Genomic DNA, 21,674 nt, shown 5'->3' with positions numbered 1-21,674 from the left:
TCCACCAGAATTCGCATAGGTGACTAGCACAGATACGTGCGGTTGATACATAGCGGCCGCCGCGTGTTATGCACGCATACCACGCGGCGGCCGCTTTGTATCGAACCACGCGCAACTGTGTGGCAGACGACAAAATGTAGTCATCAGAGGCGGCTAATATTTTACACGTAAAAACTGATATCTATGTGGTATTGGTTAAAAATATAATAGAACTGATTGAGAATAATGAAAACGACAAAAACTAAGGAGAAGTTTTAAAAAAGCTTACCTCAAGTGAAGGCATAATGCTGTATATAGGCCTAAAGTCTTCGCAGTGGGAGGTAAAATTGCGTCGTTCGAACTTATTATGGACTCCCTAGAATATCGTCAATCAGCACAACAACAAACCTTCGGGGATTTCGGGTCATAATCAGAAACGATCGTAAAACTTCGGGATGTGAAAAATACGCTCGGGAAATGACATGTTTTTATCGATATCTCGCGATCCGCGCGCAGTCGCCACCTCAAATTTCGACCGTTGGCATTAAAAACATGTGTTTTAAAAATGTTACCAAGTGGGAGTGCCTCTTTAAGCCTAACCCTAACCCTAACCCTAACCCTAACTTAAGCCTAACCCTAACCCTAACCATGGGTAATAAAATAAACAAATAAACAAATAAATAAATAAACTGCTCTATATTGACAAATATAGACAAAACAGCTTTTCACTGTTATTTTATTAAAAATAAATAAACAGACACAAACACTTAGGCCTACACACAAACAAACACAGACAGGCAAACATAAACAAGGAAGAAGGGCTCCCTGTGCTTCTACAACTGAAAAGTTGGACGAGTAAATTGTGATTTTACTTCCGAACTAAAACAGATTCATGGGAATGTTCTCATTGAGGGGTGCTTATACAAGTATAACAAACTATTCACTGGGACTGGATGTGCACTTTTGAGCAAGATAAATCATAAACGTTTGCCGAAACATAAACTGGCGCCCTCCTGCAAATAAAGCAAAAACACTATACGTCATGCACGTATGCATTGGAATCTTCACAGAAACAACAGACTAGTCACGTATAATGCATAGTTCTGAATATTTTCCACTGCGACATCATTTGCTTTGTTTTCTTTGTAATATTTAAAAGTGGCGGGAAATCAAAATAAACGTTAAAATTTAATTTACTTGTCCAACTTTTCGGTTAAATTTGTAGAACTGAAAAAAAACAAGAGAAAATAGAAAGCCCTTTTCAGGTCAAACAAATTCAAGAGTTACAGCTATAGGGGCTTCAAGGATGTCGCTAAAAAGTGACATGCATCTAAAAACCACGATAAAACAATTATTGTACACAACTCATACCATATGTTAATAGTCAGGAGAAGCGTAGTCACTTTTTATAGTCAATGGTTTTTATTCGCTTTTATGTTATTAGAGAACACTTCAAATATTCATAGCTCAACGAAGTAACAGCAATGTCAAAACATGCTTTTACCAATGTTTAAGATTTTGCAGACATCAGAGCATTTCGGACTTTTCGACCGCCAGTGCAAAAATGTCTTCTGTATGCGACGTATGCATGAGTCTACAGAGAACAAAAGGATTAATAATATTATGCTGTTACACATGTGAACACCGACTCGAATAATTGCGGAAGTCGCTTTGAATTAGAATAATGACAATCTTACCATTATTCACAAAGTAGAACGACTGTACAGAAGAGCTCGTTCAATCAGTTCATTTAAAGGACCGTCCACTATCTGTAACCCTTGATCATTGTTTCACCGTTTTTAGTTTTTTGGGTTTTTTTTGTTTGTTTTTCTGTTGTTTTTTTGTTTTGTTTTTCGTGTCAACTACAGTTTCTTGTTCTACTCCCCAAAGTATGTTCAAAGACACTATATTCAGCGTGTCAACTCAACCTGCACATGTGCAGACTACGTTGATTTTGATGACAAGAGAATTCTGGTCCGGACCAGGATTCAAATGTAAACAATAACAGTGCAGTACAGAAGTAAAGGATGGTGTGTTGGCAAGCTAATAGTAAATGTGTTTCATATGCTTTGGGAGTAGCACAAGAACTTGCAAGTGACATACAAGACAAAAATAGTGAAACAACCATCAAAATTACAGCTACTATCCCGCACCGTTCTCGTTTCCGATGTAATGTTGCCACGGGAACATCCTTAGGCCGAAAACTACAGTTGAATGACCCGCCCAGTGACATACAGTCACGTCTTGGCATAAAAAGATAGGTAGTAATAATATCGATGGTTCAGCTTCATAGTTTTTGTGCTTTTTTGACATTCTCAGTCAAAACTTATTCCGTCCTTTTAAAGTGTCGTATTAAAATTATTTCTGATTGAGTCGTTCTGTAGACCAGCGATTTTAAACTCCCTCTCTAAATCTAAGGTTAGTACCAACTTACATCTAAGCAACGTAGAGGAGACGGTTTGGTGAAGTGTTGACTGAAGTTAATTTGTCAACAGATGCATCTATCATTAGCTGGGCTTCAACCTTGTCAGGTGACAGTTGAGAATCGATGGCTAGCAACAACGCTGCGGCACCTGGGTGACAGAATCATAACATGTAAATATGAGAGGTGAATGTCGGCGATGATGAATTCATGGATGCTTTCATCGTTGGGGCCTATTTGCTCGCTGTTTCGACAGCGCGCTGAGACAAATGTAGAATAACAGAAAATACTTGTGAATTTAGTTCGGATTGTATGTTTAGTTTGTAAGGTTTTAGTTCCTTTACAGCTGGTTAGGAACAACTCGTAACAAAAAGAGTGTACTGTAGCCCCTTTATTTGCCGAGTAAAACAGTGTCCGCTAGGGGCAATGGGAAACAAGGAAATCAATATAAACATCGGCTTCATTGGATGAGTAAGGTGCCTTTGTGACCTGATCAATGGAGGGAATCCTGGTATATGGGAGATAGGACCACTTTATCATCAGCATTATACTCTAGGATTGAAAGCAATTATGGTACAAGTAAAACACGGGCACAAACCTGCGACGTGCGCCGCTGCCATTGAAGTTCCACTCTCAACGTTGGTGGCAGTGTTACTGTCATACCAAGTACTTGTGATATCCTCACCAGGTGCGAACATAGCTACACACGCACCGTAGTTAGAAAACGTTGACATGACGTCAGACAAGTCTGAAGAACCGACTGTTATGGCCTGGGGGAAAGGCAACGACAGAGTGGTTGAGGGAAAGAGCAAACTCACACGAACTTTTAACTATGATACAACTGTATGTAAAATGAATACACTTTTTAGGGAGGCTAACAGTTGTATTGCAAGCTCACAACTGCGGATAAATCCTATATATATAGTTTTCATGTACACTTTTTACCTTGATATATCGACGATCCTACAACTTACTATCCAGAGGATGAAGGCAGTGACCAAACTTAGAAACTTACTGAGTATTCAAAATTAGAGTAGGGGTTTACAAAAAGTAAGTAAGTTTTTACAGCTACTTAAGCAAGCTCATCTAGTTCGTAACAAAATTCCTGTCAAAAGTGAGGCGCGTTAGTGGACAAGAATATTGCGTCTTTAAGCTGTTTTTTGCCCGCCGCCGTCATTGCTTCTAGACCAATCAACAGATACAGAAGAGATGGGACCAGAGTGACACCAATTGACCTCAAAACCTTTCTGAGCTAGGCTGGAAAGGTTGATGTATATCAGTTCATCACGTCCCAAAACATTATCTGAGCTGGTAAGTGCAGTGATTTACCATAAAAGTGATTAATTAAAGCCACAATCCATGGCAAACTTTCATTGACTATTTACGTGATATAAGTCCTTTGTTCTTCTTTGAAAGTTCATGGTCTCTCATTTGCCTCCACAGTCGAATTCATCAATTTGCTGAGAGGTAATGTTAATAAAAATAATTACCTGGAAGTCGGCGTGAAAAAAATCGTACCCTGGTAACCTCATCAAAAATAGTTTGCATACTGTAGACCCTCAAATAAATGAAATTCCAAATCAAGTAAAAGAAAACCCCCAATTCTTACATTTGCAGATCTGGCAGGTGAGTAGTAGCAAGCGTCGTCGCCATCGTTACCGGCTGGCACAACGACAGTGTACCCATAGACCTTGAGCAGCCTAATTTCGTTGTCAAGAGAATATGATGCGCCTCCACTCAACGCGGCCAGCACAACGCCAGGTTGGAACCCTTGGTAGCGAATAATTTCCATACCTGTACGTACAATAGAGGGTGTCTGTTAGGAAGGTGAAGTATCATAGCCACGCACACAAAAGATCATAATGGGACTCACAGTAACTGTGATTCTAGAAAGATTGTACTTGTTAATGTGATTGTAACGCCCTTGATGTTTAGGCAAACTTTCAGTTTAAAATTCATACGTGCACTAAGTACCATTTAAATTAATATTCCGCACCATATCTATAGTGCATGAAAGATCGGTCGACCGACATACATTTCGAACCGGGTATAAATAGTCTAATTTTTACCAGAGCGATAGGAAATCTTATTGATGATTCAACTGAGATATGATTACAACCCTACATTATTAGTCAGTGTTTGATATGAGCGCATGGATACGAATGGAAATTCAATATCTGAAGATGTTCAGGGAATGTCAACATTAAAAATAGTGATATTCGATGGATTATTAAACATTATGGTTCATAACGTTGATTGCCGTTTTTACCTTCGATAATGTCAATGTTGGTGCCGAGTCCAAGACAGCTCAATACACGCAACCCCCAAACGGTCGCACCGTTAGCCACACCGTATGTAAGACTTGCAGCCACACCAGCGCAGTGGCTTCCATGCCCGTTGCAATCTATTCCCTAAAAGACAGAGAGAGAAGACGGGATAACCTGAGGGCAGGGAAAGGGAGTTTGGAACAAGCAAACATCTGCACTGATGATGGCGGAGAACAGTCAGTGTGAGCGAGTACGGTGTTTTACGCATGCCACTTAGATTGAAGTGATAAGTTTCATGGTCGAGATACCCTGAACTTGGAGCTAAATTAGTGAAATAATACCTATTAAACAGGGCACAAGAGGTCGTCGATGGTCTAAGTCTGCCGTAAAATCCATGCTAACTTGAACAAACAAAACAATAACTGACTGAAATTGTTAAAACAGATTGATACTGTATCCTCAACATCCGCCCCTAGAAAAACCACTGTATTAAGATCGATTTCCATTGACGGAAGGAATATGAGGGACAGGACTTTAAAATAATGTTCTTTTTGTCACTATGGCGATAACTGAATGGCAGTATTAACACTGAAACATATACCATTGATAGCGATGTTTGTCAAACACTTACGTTACCATGGAGAGAGTCGTGAAAATAGTAAGCGCGCCCTCCGAACTCGTCGTGAGTGTATTTCACGCCTGTATCGACGATGTAAATATTTACGCCAGTCCCGTCACCTAAAATAGAAAAGTTGCAAACTTGACGTAAATCCCTGAAATGTCATATTAATCGGGTTCTTCATCTATAACTACATATTGAGCGAACTTTTATTTCTGATAATCTACTACTCAATCCGCTGAAAATATACTAATCCTATAATGGCAAAACCACGAAAAATTAAAACATATTGATTCAACTTTTGGAGATATTTTCACATTTTTGTCGGAAAGCTATTTCAAATATTCTTCTCCGTAAAGTATGTTGAAATATAAAACATCGCCTCGCAATATCCATCCGCAGTGTACACTATGGACTGATACCTAGACCACAGTGTAAACTACAATATTGAACATTACAAGCATAGAGGTTGCGACAAAATTGACAGGTATTCCTGTACGATTTGGAGACCGAAAGCAGAAAGTGCATATTACGGACACAAGAAATAGTGACATAGATTTCTTGAAACTTCATTATCACTGTGTCAGATAAAATTGACCGATTTTATTTAAGGAGGGTATCAGGTTTAATAATAGTCATCATTTTAAGAAATTAATTGTACGTAAAACTTACACGAATTTCGTATGTCTTCGATAAAAAGACAGCAAAATAATCAGGAACGCAAAACTGAACCTTACAGCAGATACCGTCATACATGTTGATTATTACATGTAACTAAACCTCTCTAACACTGTTTCAGCGCCGTAAAGACTGGACAGTTAGGTCAATCAAGAGAAACTGTCTTTTTGATAATGACATGGTTGCATGTAGGTTCATTACCTGTAGGGTTATAATTATTGTCTAAAGGTAAATCCCTTTGATCGATTCGATCAAGTCCCCATGATGCAACAGCAGATACCGAGTATAGGGAATCTTCTTCAACGTAGGAAACGCCATCAAGTGCTAACACCTGTCATGTTGAGAAACAAATAGACAGACGAACAGATATGAAGATAAGTTAGTAGGATAGTAAAGAGGAAATGAATGAACAAACAAAATAAACAAATAAGTAAGTAAATACAGAGAGACATTATTGTCAACGAGAGGTAATTCTTAGAGAGACAAAATACAATAATATGATTTGAAGTCACCAGCAATATAATGTGAACGATCTCAAATCACAGATACTAGTGTGATTTTTAGACGATGATAATATTTATCTGAGGGCACGATTCATAAAAGGCTCAAGAGGAATCTGTAACTTCTTATTTCTTAGGAACTATAGATATCACACTTGATAATATCTAAATTATTTTGTTCAAGTTTGATTTTGTAAAGTCAGAATACGCCTTGGGGACATATATTCGGGATCTCGTTTTTCTGTCAAATACTATTCTAGTCTCATTTTGAAGCTGTTGGTGTGAAAACAATTTCATCGTCATTGTTTTCCGAAAATAGAAAATTTTATTTTTCCCCATAGAGTTAACACAGGAATGGCGGCCATTTTGAATTTGCAAATACCGCGTAAATAGTACGTAATTTCTTTCTCTAGTACCAAACTATGCACGATGACCCCTGATTTTTATTCTTGATTTGATAGGAGAATGATGCGTTGAAAGTTTCGTATAGGAAAGTTTGAGCAAAGTTAAAGTCTTTCACTTTCGAGGCGCATAGTACGTTTAGTGAAACACGTGTCTTTCATGAAACCCGTCGCGGATCCATCCATGACGTAACTCACCACTAATAGAGCTTCATCGTTCATTTCAACTGACAGCACGTTGGTGAGAATTTTATTCAGACGAATTACAATGTTTTCCTGTTTTTCGAGTGCTGTAATTGCCTTGACGACGTTATCTCGATTTTTTATCAAGTTGTCATCCTAAAAAGACAAATAAGACAATGGAAAACTATGTAAGAATAAATGAATTAACAAATATATAACTGCATAAGCCCTATGAAAAAATATAGGCCGTGAAATGTAGCTGAAATCTGACGATAGCTTTCTTGAGGTAGGAAAATAGATATGTCGTTTTCGACTGCTTTCTGTCCAAAGAGTTTCCATCTTGTTCTGATATCTGTCCTGGAGCGGAGTCTTTGGTTCTTTGAAGTTTGATCTTTTACTCGAAAATAAAAGACGGAGAATTATATGCTGACCTTCAGAATATTCGGGTGGGGACAGAAAATCAGTTGTATAATTGAGATAAATTTTGACAGACTACTCCAAATTGATGAAAATATTTGAAGAAACAACTGTTCTGTGTAATTTTCGTTTTATTTTTGAAAGTACGAATTGCGATTTGGTTATAACCGGAATAATCAACTAGTAACTATTAGAAGCCTTGTCGACTGTTGATATTGTCCAATTCAGAGTGCAAAACATTTACCTCGATTCCGACTATGTAGCGTCCGGGATACGCTTGTCCGGCTGGGCTCTGTAGAACGCCTTTCTCGGAAACGCCACCGCCGAAGCGATCATAACGGACACTATCACAAGCGTCAACCTCATTTTCATCGCTATATATTCCTTACCTTTGGTATTGAGGAGAAGGAGCAAATGAAGAACGGGTAAAGAGGAGGAAGAATTGACGGATTAACGGACAAACAAACAAATTGCACATGAAATTCCTACCTGGAAGGCCATGCTTTTAAAACATATAGGATTCTTGACCCATTTGAAAGTTCTCAAAACTACCAATGTTTAGGTACGTCTTTTATGAAATGTTAAGCACAATAAGTCTTCAACATAGAATACATACTAAATATTGTCGTCGACTTGCTAATAATTTATGCTATCGTCAAAAAACTTGTACACTTTACAGAGCACCCAAAGAGTCTATTTTTGAAATCATATACACATGAAGATCGTTTAACTCCTGAATTAGTGAAGCAATCGCACGGAAATCGTTCAAATCATTTAAAAACGGATTAAAATATGAAACATTTCTTTTTCAAGGGCTTTCACGGAAGAAAATATAATGTTACCTGGCTTACGATGACGTGATATACAGCTGTCTTGACTCTTAGTATATTTCTCACTGCAATATGGTGGTTAAGCTTATCTACACCAACACCAGCTACGTCATCGTGTGTGACACTTGATTGGTCAGATTTGAATATCATCAAAACCGTCACGTGATAGCCATTGGTTTTGATATGTCTGCGTTGACGTATGTTCTTTCACAGCAAACCTGCATCTTTACTTTTATGTTTTAAGGTAGAATGCGCCTCTAGGACAGATATTCGCACTCTCAAACTTTTATAATATTCTTTTGGCCTACTACTAGTGGGAGTTGTTTTTGAAGCTTATGGAATAAAATAATAAGTTTTCACCGCTTTAATTTTGTGAAAATCAAAAATTTTATCCTCCCAAAAGACAACACAAATATGGCAACCATTTTTAATTTTAAATATCGGTAAATATTGGCATGGATAATTTGTTTGTCTTGTATTAAAATTGCATGGTGACCCCGATTTCAAATTCTTGATTTTGAAAGAGAATGGTTGAAAGTTTGCTTGAGGAAAGTTTGAGCAACAGTTTAAGTTCGAAGTGCGAACTAACTTGTTTCTCCAAAACACAGATGTTACACCGGAGCCGCACCAAACGTCAATATTTTGATTGAAATTTTTACTTCTCTCATAGTGTTCCTCCTTAGTTGAACCTAAATAAAAATTTATCTAACTAGTCTTCTTGAAGTATGAATTATTTTCCACGGTATGAACGCAGAGTACGCTTATACAGCGATAGCTGCCTACGAACATTTTTTTTTCGTGTCCAGCTTGCGACTTATCTTGATACATGTACTGTTATCACTTGCCAAGTTCCGGCGCAAGCTAATGCAAGCAGAATACAGCACCACAACGCCACCAGATCGGAATCAGTGTAATATCGAAGTGAATTTGTTGTACATAGTATCTGTGCCTGAAGTTGTATCATGGAGTAAAATTTTGAACATTTTTTAACAAATTTCTAGCCTGTTGATTCATGCATGTACCGCCCTTCCGATAACGGGCTGTGATGTATTGCTGTAACGTGGTTTTATTTTAGCTATAAAATCGCCGATACACAACAAGATGTCGGCGACTGGACTTATACCGTTCAGAAGCTTTGCAAAAGACACGCTTTTTACAACGGGTGCAAATGTAACAGGCTGATCGGAAATATCTTGTTTTCCCAAATCTCATTATTATATTTACTGTGCTCAATGGTAATGTTAAGAAACAACAAAAAAAGGAAACTGCCACTATTTTAGCAATTCAGAAATCAATTTCAACTGTATACGCTTGCTTGGATGGCTGTTCAGTGTGCGGCAGTTGAGATGTATAATTACGTAACAGCTCAGTAGCCTACATGTACTTTGCTGTCGAGTGACTTCAGTTACTCAAGGCCCTGTGAATCACCAGGTGATTTCTGTGTGTTGATGTTAACAATATTTCCTGCTGAATGGAATTATGATAAGATTATGATAAGAATTTAATCCAGTCCCAATCATACCATCACGTTTTCAGATGAGCTATTGCGTCTAGATTTTGAGGGCGCTGTGCAGTACGCTGAACTGATGGATCATTGATTGATGGACGGGTTACAGGATGAGTGTGACCTACGAGGTGCAACAAGCTTTGAGACTTTGTGACCTGAGATGTTTCTACGCAGGGCTAGGTATTACGAACAAAGCGGAAAATGACGATAAAAAGTGAAAGCTGTTCGGAACTGCCCTAACCACTTCAAAGGAGTCGTAGTGCCCTCCAGCTTTCTCACCCCCCTTTCCCACCTTTTCCACTAGTGCCACGAAAACTACTGCCAAAGAGTCCTCTGTTCACTTTCCAGTTATCAAGTTATACAAGCTTTCAATTGCTTTTATTTACGCCCTATGATTCTAACTACTTAATTCAAATTGTAATCAAGACGAGTGTCAAATGTCTTGATTTCTTTCATTCATTTCTTGAAGGGCTACATGTTCAGTTCTTGAGTTTGTTTTCGGCAAGTCGCAACAAGGAACCTTGTCTTAGATGAGCATGACACAATTGTCTTTCCCTGTCCCGATCACAATCACACTGTCAGGTTTATTTACAAGTCTAGTTATAATATCACTTTGTTGGTAAACATATAAAGGTCTACGGTACTTAAAATGACTTTAATGCATTTTGATAAGGCCAACAAACTATGGTAGACGCTGTGCAGAATTCCTAGTTCAATAGGATATCGTTCGAGAAAGGCCTTTTCATGTTTTTGAAGTAAATTTAGTTTTCAAATTCGGTTTACTGACATAAGTACTAAGCGATGAGAACGCAGCACCTGACAATCTGAGTCTTACCGGGGCTTTAAGATTAGGAAAGTCAACGATTGCAGGCAAAGACGAAACTCACGTGCTATCTGTGACACATCCTGAACTTTTTTCACATACAACGATTAAGGAAAACGTCATTGTTTCCATTGGGTTATTTGAAGTATGAGGTACAATCGACAGCATCTTAAATTTCATGAACAAACAGATGTGCTACAAATTCACACCGTCCTCAGTTTTCTGTGCCCACAGGGAAATGTTAAAAGTCAAGAGAATCCGTCCTTTTACAATTGATAATTTGGAGGTTTACAAATCTTAAAAAATATCATCAGAGAATGCCGTCATGTCTATTAATAAAATAATTATATTTTGGCGGTGATCTCATTCCACATCTACCTGCCCTATCCTCTTTCAATAAATTAGCATATGCAACCTAATCTATAGAGCGAGGTTGAAAATTATCAATATTACACAAAGAAAGTATTGAGCTATTCAGGAGAGTTCACAATGCCTACTTTTTCTGTTTTTGATTTCTAGAGTTTTTTTTATAGAAACTTAGTCTGAAAGGCAGCTTGGACTTACAAACACATCCATCTGTTGTTACATCTCTCCATTTCGTTGTACTTATTACTAATATAGCTCTCATACTGACATTGCATCTACGGCACGCCATTTTGCGATTGTTTTTCCGAAGGAAGAAGTTATACTTTAAAATCTCTGTATCTTGTGACTCATGCGTTACTGTTACCTATCCCGTATGTCACATGCAAAGATACCACCACAAATTTACCCCATGCTACTCCTTGATATGTGCATGCAGGTACTGACTATAGATACTACAAGGATTGGATTTCCTTGCTTTTACGATCTGTTTTTTATGCCACTTTGCAAATGACTCCACTTCAATAGTCGGTAAACGGATATGCCACTTTAGATTACATCAATTACATGATTCAACACTATCTGATTGAAATGATAATACAAGAGTTAACTGGGCAGAAATGAATTTGAAAGTAATACAAACGCGATTGGGACTAATTTGGGATAATTGGATCTGTATATTTTTCAAATTTCTCAAAAGTGTTAGGTGTCCTATAGCTGAATGTTGCGATATTACAAATTACTCATAAAAACAAGTGTGTAACTTAAAAAGAAAAGCAGATGAGCTTACATTTGTAGATAAAATCGACATTATTTCATCTTCCAATTATCCCAAATTAGTTCCAATCGTGTTCACAAGAACATCTATGATAGGGGTTACTTCTTCGTCTCGTTAAAACACAAATCGGGTGAACATTTTCGTGATGACATAGCCGTTCTTTGAATAGATATGTAGGGGCTGGTATTCACTGTGGGTTTCTGGTTGCTCTTAATATATTGAGTTTGACTTTCTCTGCAACATTTGGAGTGCTTAACTTCACCCAAAACCTCAACCCATATGCCTTTCTAACACTGCCCTCGAATGGTGCTTCGCAGAGATAACCTTTCTACCTGAACTGACAAAAAGGCTCATCGCCATGCTATTTGTTCCACGTTTCTGTCTGTTTTATTTGTCACTTTTGATGAAATTCTAACGCGAGCGAGGATTTTTATATGATACCCTGGACCTGGATGAATGTATATTAAATAAACGAAGGATAAAAAAGAATGATATTTTTGATGAACTTTGGTCGACAAACAAAGATAGACAGACAATATATTGCGCTTTTATTTCTTTATTTTCAAATACTGTCAAATATGTTTCATCATGGAGTACATTTACAAAGTCACACTAAGTTACCAAGGTTGGTAGTGTTTTGCTTCCGACATCAAGATAGTGATCTGTAATTTGACAGAAATGCATTGCAAATATTAACATGTCGATTAAGGTAATATGACAGTAAAATGAGTAAGGTCATGCATTGAGAAAGTGACTCGGTAGTTTTGGGTATTGCTAGATTATTTTGTGATGGCATAAAACAAAACACGTTAGTTTTACTAACCGCAAAGATAAGTTCGAAATACCACACAAGTACTTCCAAATTACTGAACAGTTGGTTGTTGTACTTGGATCTGTTTTGTCGCCCCTTTTGTTTGTGTCAGTAACTCACTGTTGTAACCTCCACAAATGTAATAATCTCCACAAATGTAATATCAACCACAATTGTAATAAAATCAACCACAAATGTAATAAAATAGTCAACCATTAATGTAACAACCCGCAACCACAAATGTAATAAACAAATTAACCATAAATGTAATAAAACTCAACCATAAATGTAATAAACTTGAACTTGCATATGTAATCATTTGTTTATCAATGCCCTGAGTAAATAATAACTTTAATAAGACTAGTGTAATGTTATTGCATACTTTCCTGAAACTAGGTTTCCTTTCCGAAACACAGAATAGAATACTTTGAGAACACTATCAGAAAACGGCGAGGTACTGATCAAACCGTTAGATAATGGAAGTGGAACAGCAGTTCTAGACACTGATAATTACATAATAAGGAAGCGTCAAAATAACTCGTCAACCAGTGATACCACACAAAGTTTATGACAGATGACTCAGAACAAATAACAGAGAAATATACAACCTTATAACAGAAACTTACGACACAAAACATGTTGACGAGAACATATAATGTTTCAATCTAGTAAAAAACAATACGAACACTACCTTGAACACAGTAGAACAAAATTAGACATCCTGGCATCCCTAGTGAAGGAACAAACTTCAAGTGGGACAACATAGGAATACAGACAATCTATCGATTATTCCACACAATTTATCCACTGAAGACGAATTTGAGGAGATTGATTATAAGAAAGTGCGGCAATTTTGGAAAAAACGGCGTTAAAGGATCGTAGTGTTATACAGTCTTCCCCACTCTGGAGTAGAGACTGCACTGACACTCAGATTACAACTGTGTCTAGCCATGGCCAGTCAGTTCTGTACACAAAACAGGGAAACGTAAAATACACTTTCAAATATGCAAAACACACTAAACGCAAACAATTAAGAAATGAATAATGTGTGGAGTTGCTTTCCTTATTACATAGATCAATATTTAAGGGCTAAGTCCAACGACAAAATAGATTTATTACATTTATGGTTGACAAGTATTACATTTATGGGTGATTTTTTTATTACATTTATGGTTACCATTTATTACATTTGTGGTTGGTGTTTTTATTACATTTATGGTTGATTTTTGTTACATTTATGGGCGATATTACATTTATGGGTGCATTTTATTACAATTGTGGTTGATATTACATTTGTGGAGATTATTACATTTGTGGAGGTTACAACTGTGTCCTAAATCTATTATCCATTGACAATTTCCTTTTCTTACCAAAGAAAATACACCGTAAAGTCTATCATGAATTATTGCCTAGGCTAAATAGAGCAGCAGGTTCGGAGATCCTTCGCCAATGTTGGTGAGCTTGTCGACGGAGGCGTCAGCCAATAGTTTACGCTTCACGTCGTCATGTGACATGGATGGGTTCTCACCAAGTAATACAGCGGCAGCACCTGTGAAAAAGTAACATGAATAAGTTTTGTTGCAAATTTCTTGAATCATAATGTAATGCAATTAAAACCTGGGCCCTTTATCACATCTTCAACGTACTCTTGAATTCATGAAAAAATGCCCTTTTCTTGGTGTCACAGTGGGTAATTAAATAAGCCTACATGTAAAAGCACAAAAAATACAAACAATTAAAAAGTCTAAAAAAGAAACGAAAAATCAATGAATGAAGAAGCAATTCAATCAATCAATCAATCAATCAATCAATCAATCAATCAGTGAACTTCAATCGGCCTATACTTTACTAAACTAAACAGATCGCGATTTCAAATGAACAGACCAAATACTTTAATTTACCTGCGACATGAGGGCATGCCATGGATGTTCCGCTGATAGCGAGAGACGAATCATCGCCTCCGTTCCAGGCACTGGTGATACGGGTACCAGGTGCAAACAAGTTGAGACAGTTTCCGTAGTTGGAGTATGCAGCCCGACGGTCAGTGTTACCGGTGGCGCCGACCGTGATCACCTGCAAGTGCACATACTGTAATCTTTAAGACCCAGCCTATTCTAAATTAGACTTCAACCTGTTTTCTGTATCACGACTTACTTATGTTTTGTGCCTTGGTCATAATTGCAATTAGGACTCAACTTAGCATTGAGCAATAACAAGTTTTGATGTCGATGCTTTTGAAGAAAGAGACATCAAGCTTGATATTGCGCAAGTCACTACAATGATATGTATGATTCTTTACTCTCTCTCTCTCTCTCTCTCTCTCTCTCTCTCTCTCTCTCTCTCTCTCTCTCTCTCTCTCTCTCTCTCTCTCCCTTTCTCTCTCGCAGTGACACCAAACGCTTTTACATGTTCTCTGCATATATTTTCATGGAAATAATAACGTGATATGTACTCACACTAGCAGACCTTGCAGGTGAGGTGTAACAGGCGTCAGCGTTACTGTTGCCAGCAGCGACAACGATAGTAAATCCAGCGTTTCTGAGGAAGTTCATCACGTTGTCCAAACTCGGCGAGGCTGTTCCACCGATAGACATGGACACAACACCTGGTCTCTTACCGTTTGCAATGACGGCCTCGATGCCTGAATGTCAATAGCAATACAACATAAATCCGTCTTTTTTTCACACTGATATATTGATATGGTGAATCGTAACGGTTTGATAAATACAGCATGTTATATCGTAGCATAGATGATGACACATTATGGTATTAAGGGTAGAATGCGCCACAAGGACAGATATTCGGACTTTCAAACTTTTTCAATTCTTCTCTGATCTACCACTTGTGGGGCTCATTTTAAAACTCTTGGTGTAAGAAAAATGTTCACCGTCTTAGTCTTTTAAACATCGAAACTTCTTATTTCTCATAAAGTTAACACGGGGGTGGTTGAAAGATTCCTTAAGAAAGTTTGAGCAAAGTTTTAAGGCTTTCACATACGAGGCGCGTACTACCTTAAAACGATTATACCTATAGTGCACGTTCCACCAGTCAGTTTGGGCAAGGGTCAGGGATCGTCGATAATTAAAAGATGTGCATTGAAAACGAATCCCATCACGTTTGACCTTTAACCCCTTCAAATAAATGGAAGATTAGAAGAGCAACAATATGACGACGAGACAATGATTTGTAATTCTCTTTTAGACTATGTTGAAATGGTTTGTTGGAAATCTAAAAAGCACATTTGGCAAACACCTTAACAACAGAGATGTGTACGATTATCGAAGTAAAGCTAACTACGCTAAAAGCCCTGAGCTTCGTTTGCCATGCACATTTTAACTATCCGCGTTCCCTTAGTGAGTGGCTTGGTCGGTCATGGGTAATGTTTAGAAAATGACTATCCTAAAACCAACATTACACGGATACTGCTGGTATATCGATAATGTGTCAGTCTCGTCGGACAGAGTAAGTATCAAGCTGACTTCAGATCGGAACTAAATATTGATATTCCGTCCATTGAATTTTAATTGCTTTTCCATGTTCATTGCATTATATTGAAACGAAGAGAAAACCAAAAATCATATTCATTGAAGCAATATAAGCTTAACCAATGCCGAAGGAATTGTATAGAATCATCAGAGATCTGTTGGGGGGGGGGGGGTAGTACAAAGATAAAGTATTGACAAAAAAGAGATAATCAAACCGTGAATATAAATATGCAAATTGAAGTCATGCCAAAGCTTGTCCAGTACAGATGGTTGCAGTCATACGACCAGAGTCAGGATAGCAATGTCACTGTCACTTACCGCCAATAATGCCATCAGTGCTTCCAAATCCAACACAACTCATGACTCGTACAGCGTAAACCGAAGCCATCTTTGCGACGCCGTATTCAGTGCCTGTCGCCGTACCAGCACAGTGGCTGCCGTGCCCATTGCAGTCAGCGCCCTGTAAACGATCAAATTAAAACTACATTTATGTCAAAGACCCATGATATGAAAGATCAACAATGGTTTAAACGAAACGGCGTACACATGCGCCAACATTTTCCTTCAGGTGTTACGACAAAGTACGACAGGTAACACAATTTCAAAACTTCTAGGCCGATTTGCCTTCTCCAAAAAGTTATGTTATTTCTCTCTCTCTCTCTCTCTCTCTCTCTCTCTCTCTCTCTCTCTCTCTCTCTCTCTCTCTCTCTCTCTCTCTCTCTCTCTCTCTCTCTCAGTTGTGTGTAGTCATTTTCTAAGAAGATGAAGTTGCATGTATAACTTGCCTGATGATACAGTGACGTACCTTATTTGATTACCAACTTACGAGAAACGCAATGAGAGGAATTTTGCTTAATATCATATTTTGTAAATATGAAACGAAATGCTTACGTCATCACCAAAGCATCGTGGAAAAACTTTGCGCGGCCATTGAAATCGCTGTGCGTGTAACGTATGCCTGTGTCCACTACGTACACATTTACGCCAGCCCCGTCACCTGTAGGAGTTGAAGGAAATGATACTTTGAATGTCAACACATCCAGAATGCTTCGTATGCATGATCCTGTCGAACGTTTTAAATACTGAGTTCTTCTCATAACAGAAACAGCGGCGTCATTGTTTTACATTGATTTTGCAATTGGTCATTTCATGTTTATGCAAATTATTCCGTCGACGGTGACCTGATGCCTGTCACTAATAAAGTCTATTTATTATCAACGCTTGATGACGCGCTTTATGACACAGAGAAGAGTAAAAACACGCTAGAGAAATATTGATATAGCCATTCTGAAAGCCTATGGCTGTCGATGATTGAGCATATTTGTTGTTTGGGACTGTAGACAATTAAATCACGCACATGGCAAACGAAATCCACTGGATTTTGACCTCGAAAGCGTCTTCTCCAAACCGAAAGTTTGAAAATGCGAAAATTGGAGGGTTAAATTATAATTTGAACTTTCCTGAAACATAACAAATTGTTGAAATAGGTCGTCGGAAGTATAAACTGCGAACGGATTTTTGAGCGACAAACACTTCAAAGAACATGGGTGTTGATTAAGTATCACTCGAGATATATATTGGTGCGAATTTGCGTACAATGATTGAAATCTGACTAAACCCCTCTTGTCCCCAGTCCCTAAATCGATCAAGTTCTTTTTTCGTGCGTGTTTTCATTATACCCTCCTACCTCCCTCCCTCCTTTCCTCCCTCCCCGAACCCTAGAAATGAAACCACTTCGTGCATTTGGCTAAATATACCGAAAGTCGCATCAAAGGATGACGGTATTTCCCTGTATAGTGTACCCTTACACAAATATGCGAGTGAGGATATTTTCAATCTGGAAAACCAGTTTCAGTTTCAATTGATCAAGTACGTACGAACTCAGCATCCTATCAGTTTACTTGAAGTAAACAATTCTTCACAGTTGCTGCGATGAAAATTGATCAAAAACTCATGAAAAGTACAAGTCTCAAGGATCTCATCAGTGTTATATTTTATTATTGTGACGTCACCTCTCGGTGTGAATGTATCGTCCAATGGCAGGTCTCTCTGATCGATACGATCGAGACCCCAGGAAGAAACTGCTGCCAGATGAAAAATGGAGACTTCTTCAACGTAAGCTACGGCGTCCATGGAGCGAACCTGTGTGGTAGTGACATCAAACCTGATTAACGGCACAGTATAACCTCGTCGATGATTATGGGTGTTTACTTATATCAGTAAGGAAAAAACCCTTACTGTGAGTTGAATGGGGGAATCGTACAAGCAAAAGTGTGTAAGTTTAAGGAGACAAGAAAATGATGTCTATTGATTCTTACTATGGCAAAGGACTTGTAAGATGACTTATGGAGTCAGCATTTTCACTTCATTAATTATGTTCACGTGAAATTCTATTTCTAAAAATTCAGATTAAAGAAAAAATCGGTGTGTTTTGCGTATTTTACTTTAAATATCTCATTTTAAATTTATGTTGCAGGGAATGTTGAAACTATGAGTCGTTTTAAGTAAATGTTGACACAATGTAATAGAGAGTAATAGTGTAAGCACAACCTAAAGGAATGGATGTAATGGTTTATTATTATCGGGGAAAACGGTCTATTTAACAGACATACATTTACTGACGTTTTTGTCATTGCGTCATGTCTACCAATGCAATGCTCACTCACCAGGTTCAGTGCACTCTCACTCATCTCAGCGACGAACATGTCCAGCAATTGGAATCGCTTGGCTACAAAGAAATTACCACTGTCATCTTTGGTCAGTTCTCCGGCTTCTCTGATGACATCATCCAGACAAATTTTGGCCGACGAGTCTTCCTTTGATGCCAGGAGAACAAAAAAGAAAGAAAGAAAGGAAGAAAAATCGCTCAAGCATTATAAGAAGCACTCAAGGTCCAATAAAAAATGTTTGTTGAAATACCAATCTAAAATTACCCAGTGCTGAACATTGTAACACAATTTTTATTAAGGATCTTTCCTGTTATGTGTCATTGTTTCCTGTGACTTTGTGAAGACATGAGTTTCAAGTAACAAACATTACCGCGATTCACTTAACAACTGTTTTCTCAAAAATCTTCGAGAAAATTTTATTGATTTCGATTTCTTTCCATCCTGTCTCAAAAATTCGGACTCTAAATTATGACGAACGTGTCGAAGAGTCGAAGAAATGTAACGTGCGAACCTTACATATATATATGGTTTGTAAGCGTGCTGGCAGTGAAATAATCTTGAGAAATCGTTCAAGACTTTCGGCCGCAGATACGAAGGCAAGTCCTTTAATCATGGATCGGTTTATACATAGACAAGGCAATACAGTTATTTGAAAAACCTCTATCATCAAGCCTGATTAGATTAAACAAGCATTTGTATTAAGACTTCCCATGGATTTTTATGTATTAAGATAAATCTGACAAATTTTTCTTGACATTTATATATGGTGTTTCTTTGGGTGGAGACAACACGAGACATTTTACGCAGCATCGTTTTTTCCAATCTGTCCTTTTGTTTTCGTAAACTATCGCATGAAAGACGAAAGAGAAAAAACGGAACGATGACATTGTAATAAGTGTCACAAAATATGCGATATGACGACTATTAGCGATAAATGAATTTGAAAAAAAAACCTCAAAATAAATTGCGAGGAGAAAATCTATCAAAACTTGGTTGTAGAAATGAGCTAGCATACCTTTAAGGTTACCAGATAGCGTCCAGGGATGCGTTTATCAGCATCAACCCTGTACATCGGAGCCAACAATGGCCGGCCATGGACAGACAGAGCGAAGACTAGGATCAAGACGGCGATTCTCATTGCCACTGATTTCTGGAGACGATCTGCAAGAAAATCGTACAAACATTTCTACGACCTAAAAAGGCTACACTACAATGCATCCATAGCGAATTTCTCATCGGGACTCCAAAGAACCAGGATCTCCTACACCACTCAAGAAGTTTGTTATGTATACGCTCTCCTTAAAATCTTTTTTATGTCTTCAACATTACTTTAAGGCAACCTTGCTACTTCTACGGCCTTTTCTGTACATACCTGTACATGCACTTGACCCCGTAAAAATCCTTGAACTTGAACTTGTTCTCACCTTTATATAAAACTTACGTCACGCTATAGTTTTGGGTTCACAGAGCTGCGCGAACTTGATTATACCAATGAAACAAGAGTATGCTGACTAGTATGTATCGTGACGTCTTCTTGACACATCACATCAGTGTGGTTAGATCTAACCTTGGCGTTTAGTACAGTTATCTTTTTTTGCTTACAGAGTAAATTCCATTATAATTAAAGTATGAGATGATGAGATATACAACAATGCCCATCTGGAACTTTCGCACAATAAAATTCACCTTACTGATGCCACACCTTCGATAAGACAGCATACATGTATGTATATATCCGGGATTAAATTTTGTAACACCTGCTCAGAGATGGGTGAGTCCCATAGCGGTAAACATGACACCTAGGAGACAAGTGTATTGTTTCGCTAATAGCAAGACAAGTACAATCACCAATGTTACATTCGATATAAATGATATAAATTTGTTCTTGACGATGGCATAAAATTATCTATTTAATTTCTATTAGTACTCTAACGTTTAAACCCTAATGGTCGTAAATGTTTAGAGATCACGTGACTGTTTGACCACCACACCCACGCACTGTGTAGATTGGCCATAGTCCCTCCACCAAACCTATCTCGCTCATTTTTTTTCAAAGTTTTATATACTAATTGAAATGCCCATGGGTCATCTCTTGCCAACGGCAAAGCTTTTCTTCTCATTTTAGCCTACATTTTTACAAAAACACGAACTTTTCACCCTACCAGGAACAAATCCTCAAAACATATCCCACCATTTTGTAACGAACGCAAAGGCTCCCTGAATTCTATTCATTTTAACTTGATATTCGAAATCTACTTGATAGCAGCTCTGTGCAGGAAGTAACCCACTCAGATGCAAGACACTGAGTGTTATGACTGTTGATTATATGGGTGTCGGTTTTTACTTTGCATTTCTCTTCTAGTGGCAATTCCTTCACAAATTGCGAAAGTGATGTGTAAAGTCGATTAGCTTCTACCGTCTTCTTTCGACAAGACTGAAAATGCTGACGTCATCCTAAGCTGCTATTCAAATAATGCAAAATACTACATATTATAAAGACTTCCCAAAGCAAACAGATTTCAACTAGAAAGATGATTTCGAGAGATTTTTTGCGTTGTCTTTTTTTATTCAAAAATATCCCGTGTGAAGTTTGCGAAGAAATACGACGATTGTTATACCGAGAGTAGTGTAATGTCTTCAGGCTAGACATACACACAAAAGCATACGTCACATAGTTGTATAAATTCCTGCCGTACATTTTTCTAAAAATCAGAGATTTATCATCAACTAAAGGCTAACATTTGCAGCAGATTTACGTCTTTCACGAATTTATAAGTTACGAACATTGTCAAATACATCTTTCGTCCGAAAAGAATGATATTCTCAATTTATAAGATGGCTCGCCCTCAACGCAACTCTGTCCGGGCCTCGTATAAGTAATGAAACTAATTAAAGTGACTGACATGAATGAACTACTCGTTAGAGTCCAACATGACATATTG

General features: G+C 37.9%; 3 protein-coding genes across 6 annotated transcripts; all 3 read right to left on the bottom strand.

Moving 5' to 3' along the window:
* Nucleotides 1–1,385: 1,385 nt before the first annotated feature.
* Nucleotides 1,386–8,405, bottom strand: LOC139116540 (aqualysin-1-like). Its single transcript, XM_070679144.1, has 10 exons — nucleotides 8,309–8,405; nucleotides 7,711–7,855; nucleotides 7,065–7,205; nucleotides 6,167–6,296; nucleotides 5,300–5,406; nucleotides 4,671–4,812; nucleotides 4,011–4,195; nucleotides 3,000–3,171; nucleotides 2,414–2,552; nucleotides 1,386–1,573 (listed from the first exon to the last, which is right to left on the bottom strand). Exons 3-9 carry the CDS (start codon nucleotides 7,086–7,088, stop codon nucleotides 2,416–2,418), a joined length of 897 nt encoding a protein of 298 aa, XP_070535245.1. The 5' UTR covers nucleotides 7,089–7,205; nucleotides 7,711–7,855; nucleotides 8,309–8,405; the 3' UTR covers nucleotides 1,386–1,573; nucleotides 2,414–2,415.
* A 3,905-nt stretch (nucleotides 8,406–12,310) lies between these two features.
* LOC139116102 (aqualysin-1-like) lies at nucleotides 12,311–16,519 on the bottom strand. Of its 2 annotated transcripts, XM_070678644.1 has the most exons (5): nucleotides 16,382–16,519; nucleotides 15,035–15,219; nucleotides 14,480–14,651; nucleotides 13,949–14,127; nucleotides 12,311–12,429 (listed from the first exon to the last, which is right to left on the bottom strand). In XM_070678644.1, the coding sequence occupies exons 1-4, from the start codon at nucleotides 16,449–16,451 to the stop codon at nucleotides 13,988–13,990; spliced, it is 567 nt and encodes a 188-aa protein (XP_070534745.1). In that variant the 5' UTR covers nucleotides 16,452–16,519; the 3' UTR covers nucleotides 12,311–12,429; nucleotides 13,949–13,987. The 2 variants fall into 2 exon arrangements, with proteins under 2 accessions (XP_070534745.1, XP_070534744.1); XM_070678643.1 differs by lacking the exon at nucleotides 12,311–12,429 and having other exon boundaries at nucleotides 13,113–14,127.
* Nucleotides 16,520–16,930: 411 nt separating this feature from the next.
* On the bottom strand, nucleotides 16,931–20,312 carry LOC139116539 (aqualysin-1-like). 3 transcript variants are annotated; one of them, XM_070679141.1, is made up of 5 exons: nucleotides 20,157–20,312; nucleotides 19,748–19,893; nucleotides 18,730–18,879; nucleotides 18,076–18,205; nucleotides 16,931–17,060 (listed from the first exon to the last, which is right to left on the bottom strand). In XM_070679141.1, exons 2-5 carry the CDS (start codon nucleotides 19,868–19,870, stop codon nucleotides 16,951–16,953), a joined length of 513 nt encoding a protein of 170 aa, XP_070535242.1. In that variant the 5' UTR covers nucleotides 19,871–19,893; nucleotides 20,157–20,312; the 3' UTR covers nucleotides 16,931–16,950. The 3 variants fall into 3 exon arrangements, with proteins under 3 accessions (XP_070535242.1, XP_070535243.1, XP_070535244.1); XM_070679142.1 differs by having other exon boundaries at nucleotides 20,105–20,295; XM_070679143.1 differs by having other exon boundaries at nucleotides 20,174–20,285.
* Nucleotides 20,313–21,674: the final 1,362 nt, after the last annotated feature.

The sequence above is a fragment of the Ptychodera flava genome, chromosome 17 (assembly GCF_041260155.1).
Source record: "Ptychodera flava strain L36383 chromosome 17, AS_Pfla_20210202, whole genome shotgun sequence".
Classification (NCBI taxonomy): Eukaryota; Metazoa; Hemichordata; class Enteropneusta; family Ptychoderidae; genus Ptychodera; species Ptychodera flava.
Note: the sequence above shows the minus strand (reverse complement) of the source record. Positions and strands in the feature narration are given on the sequence as shown.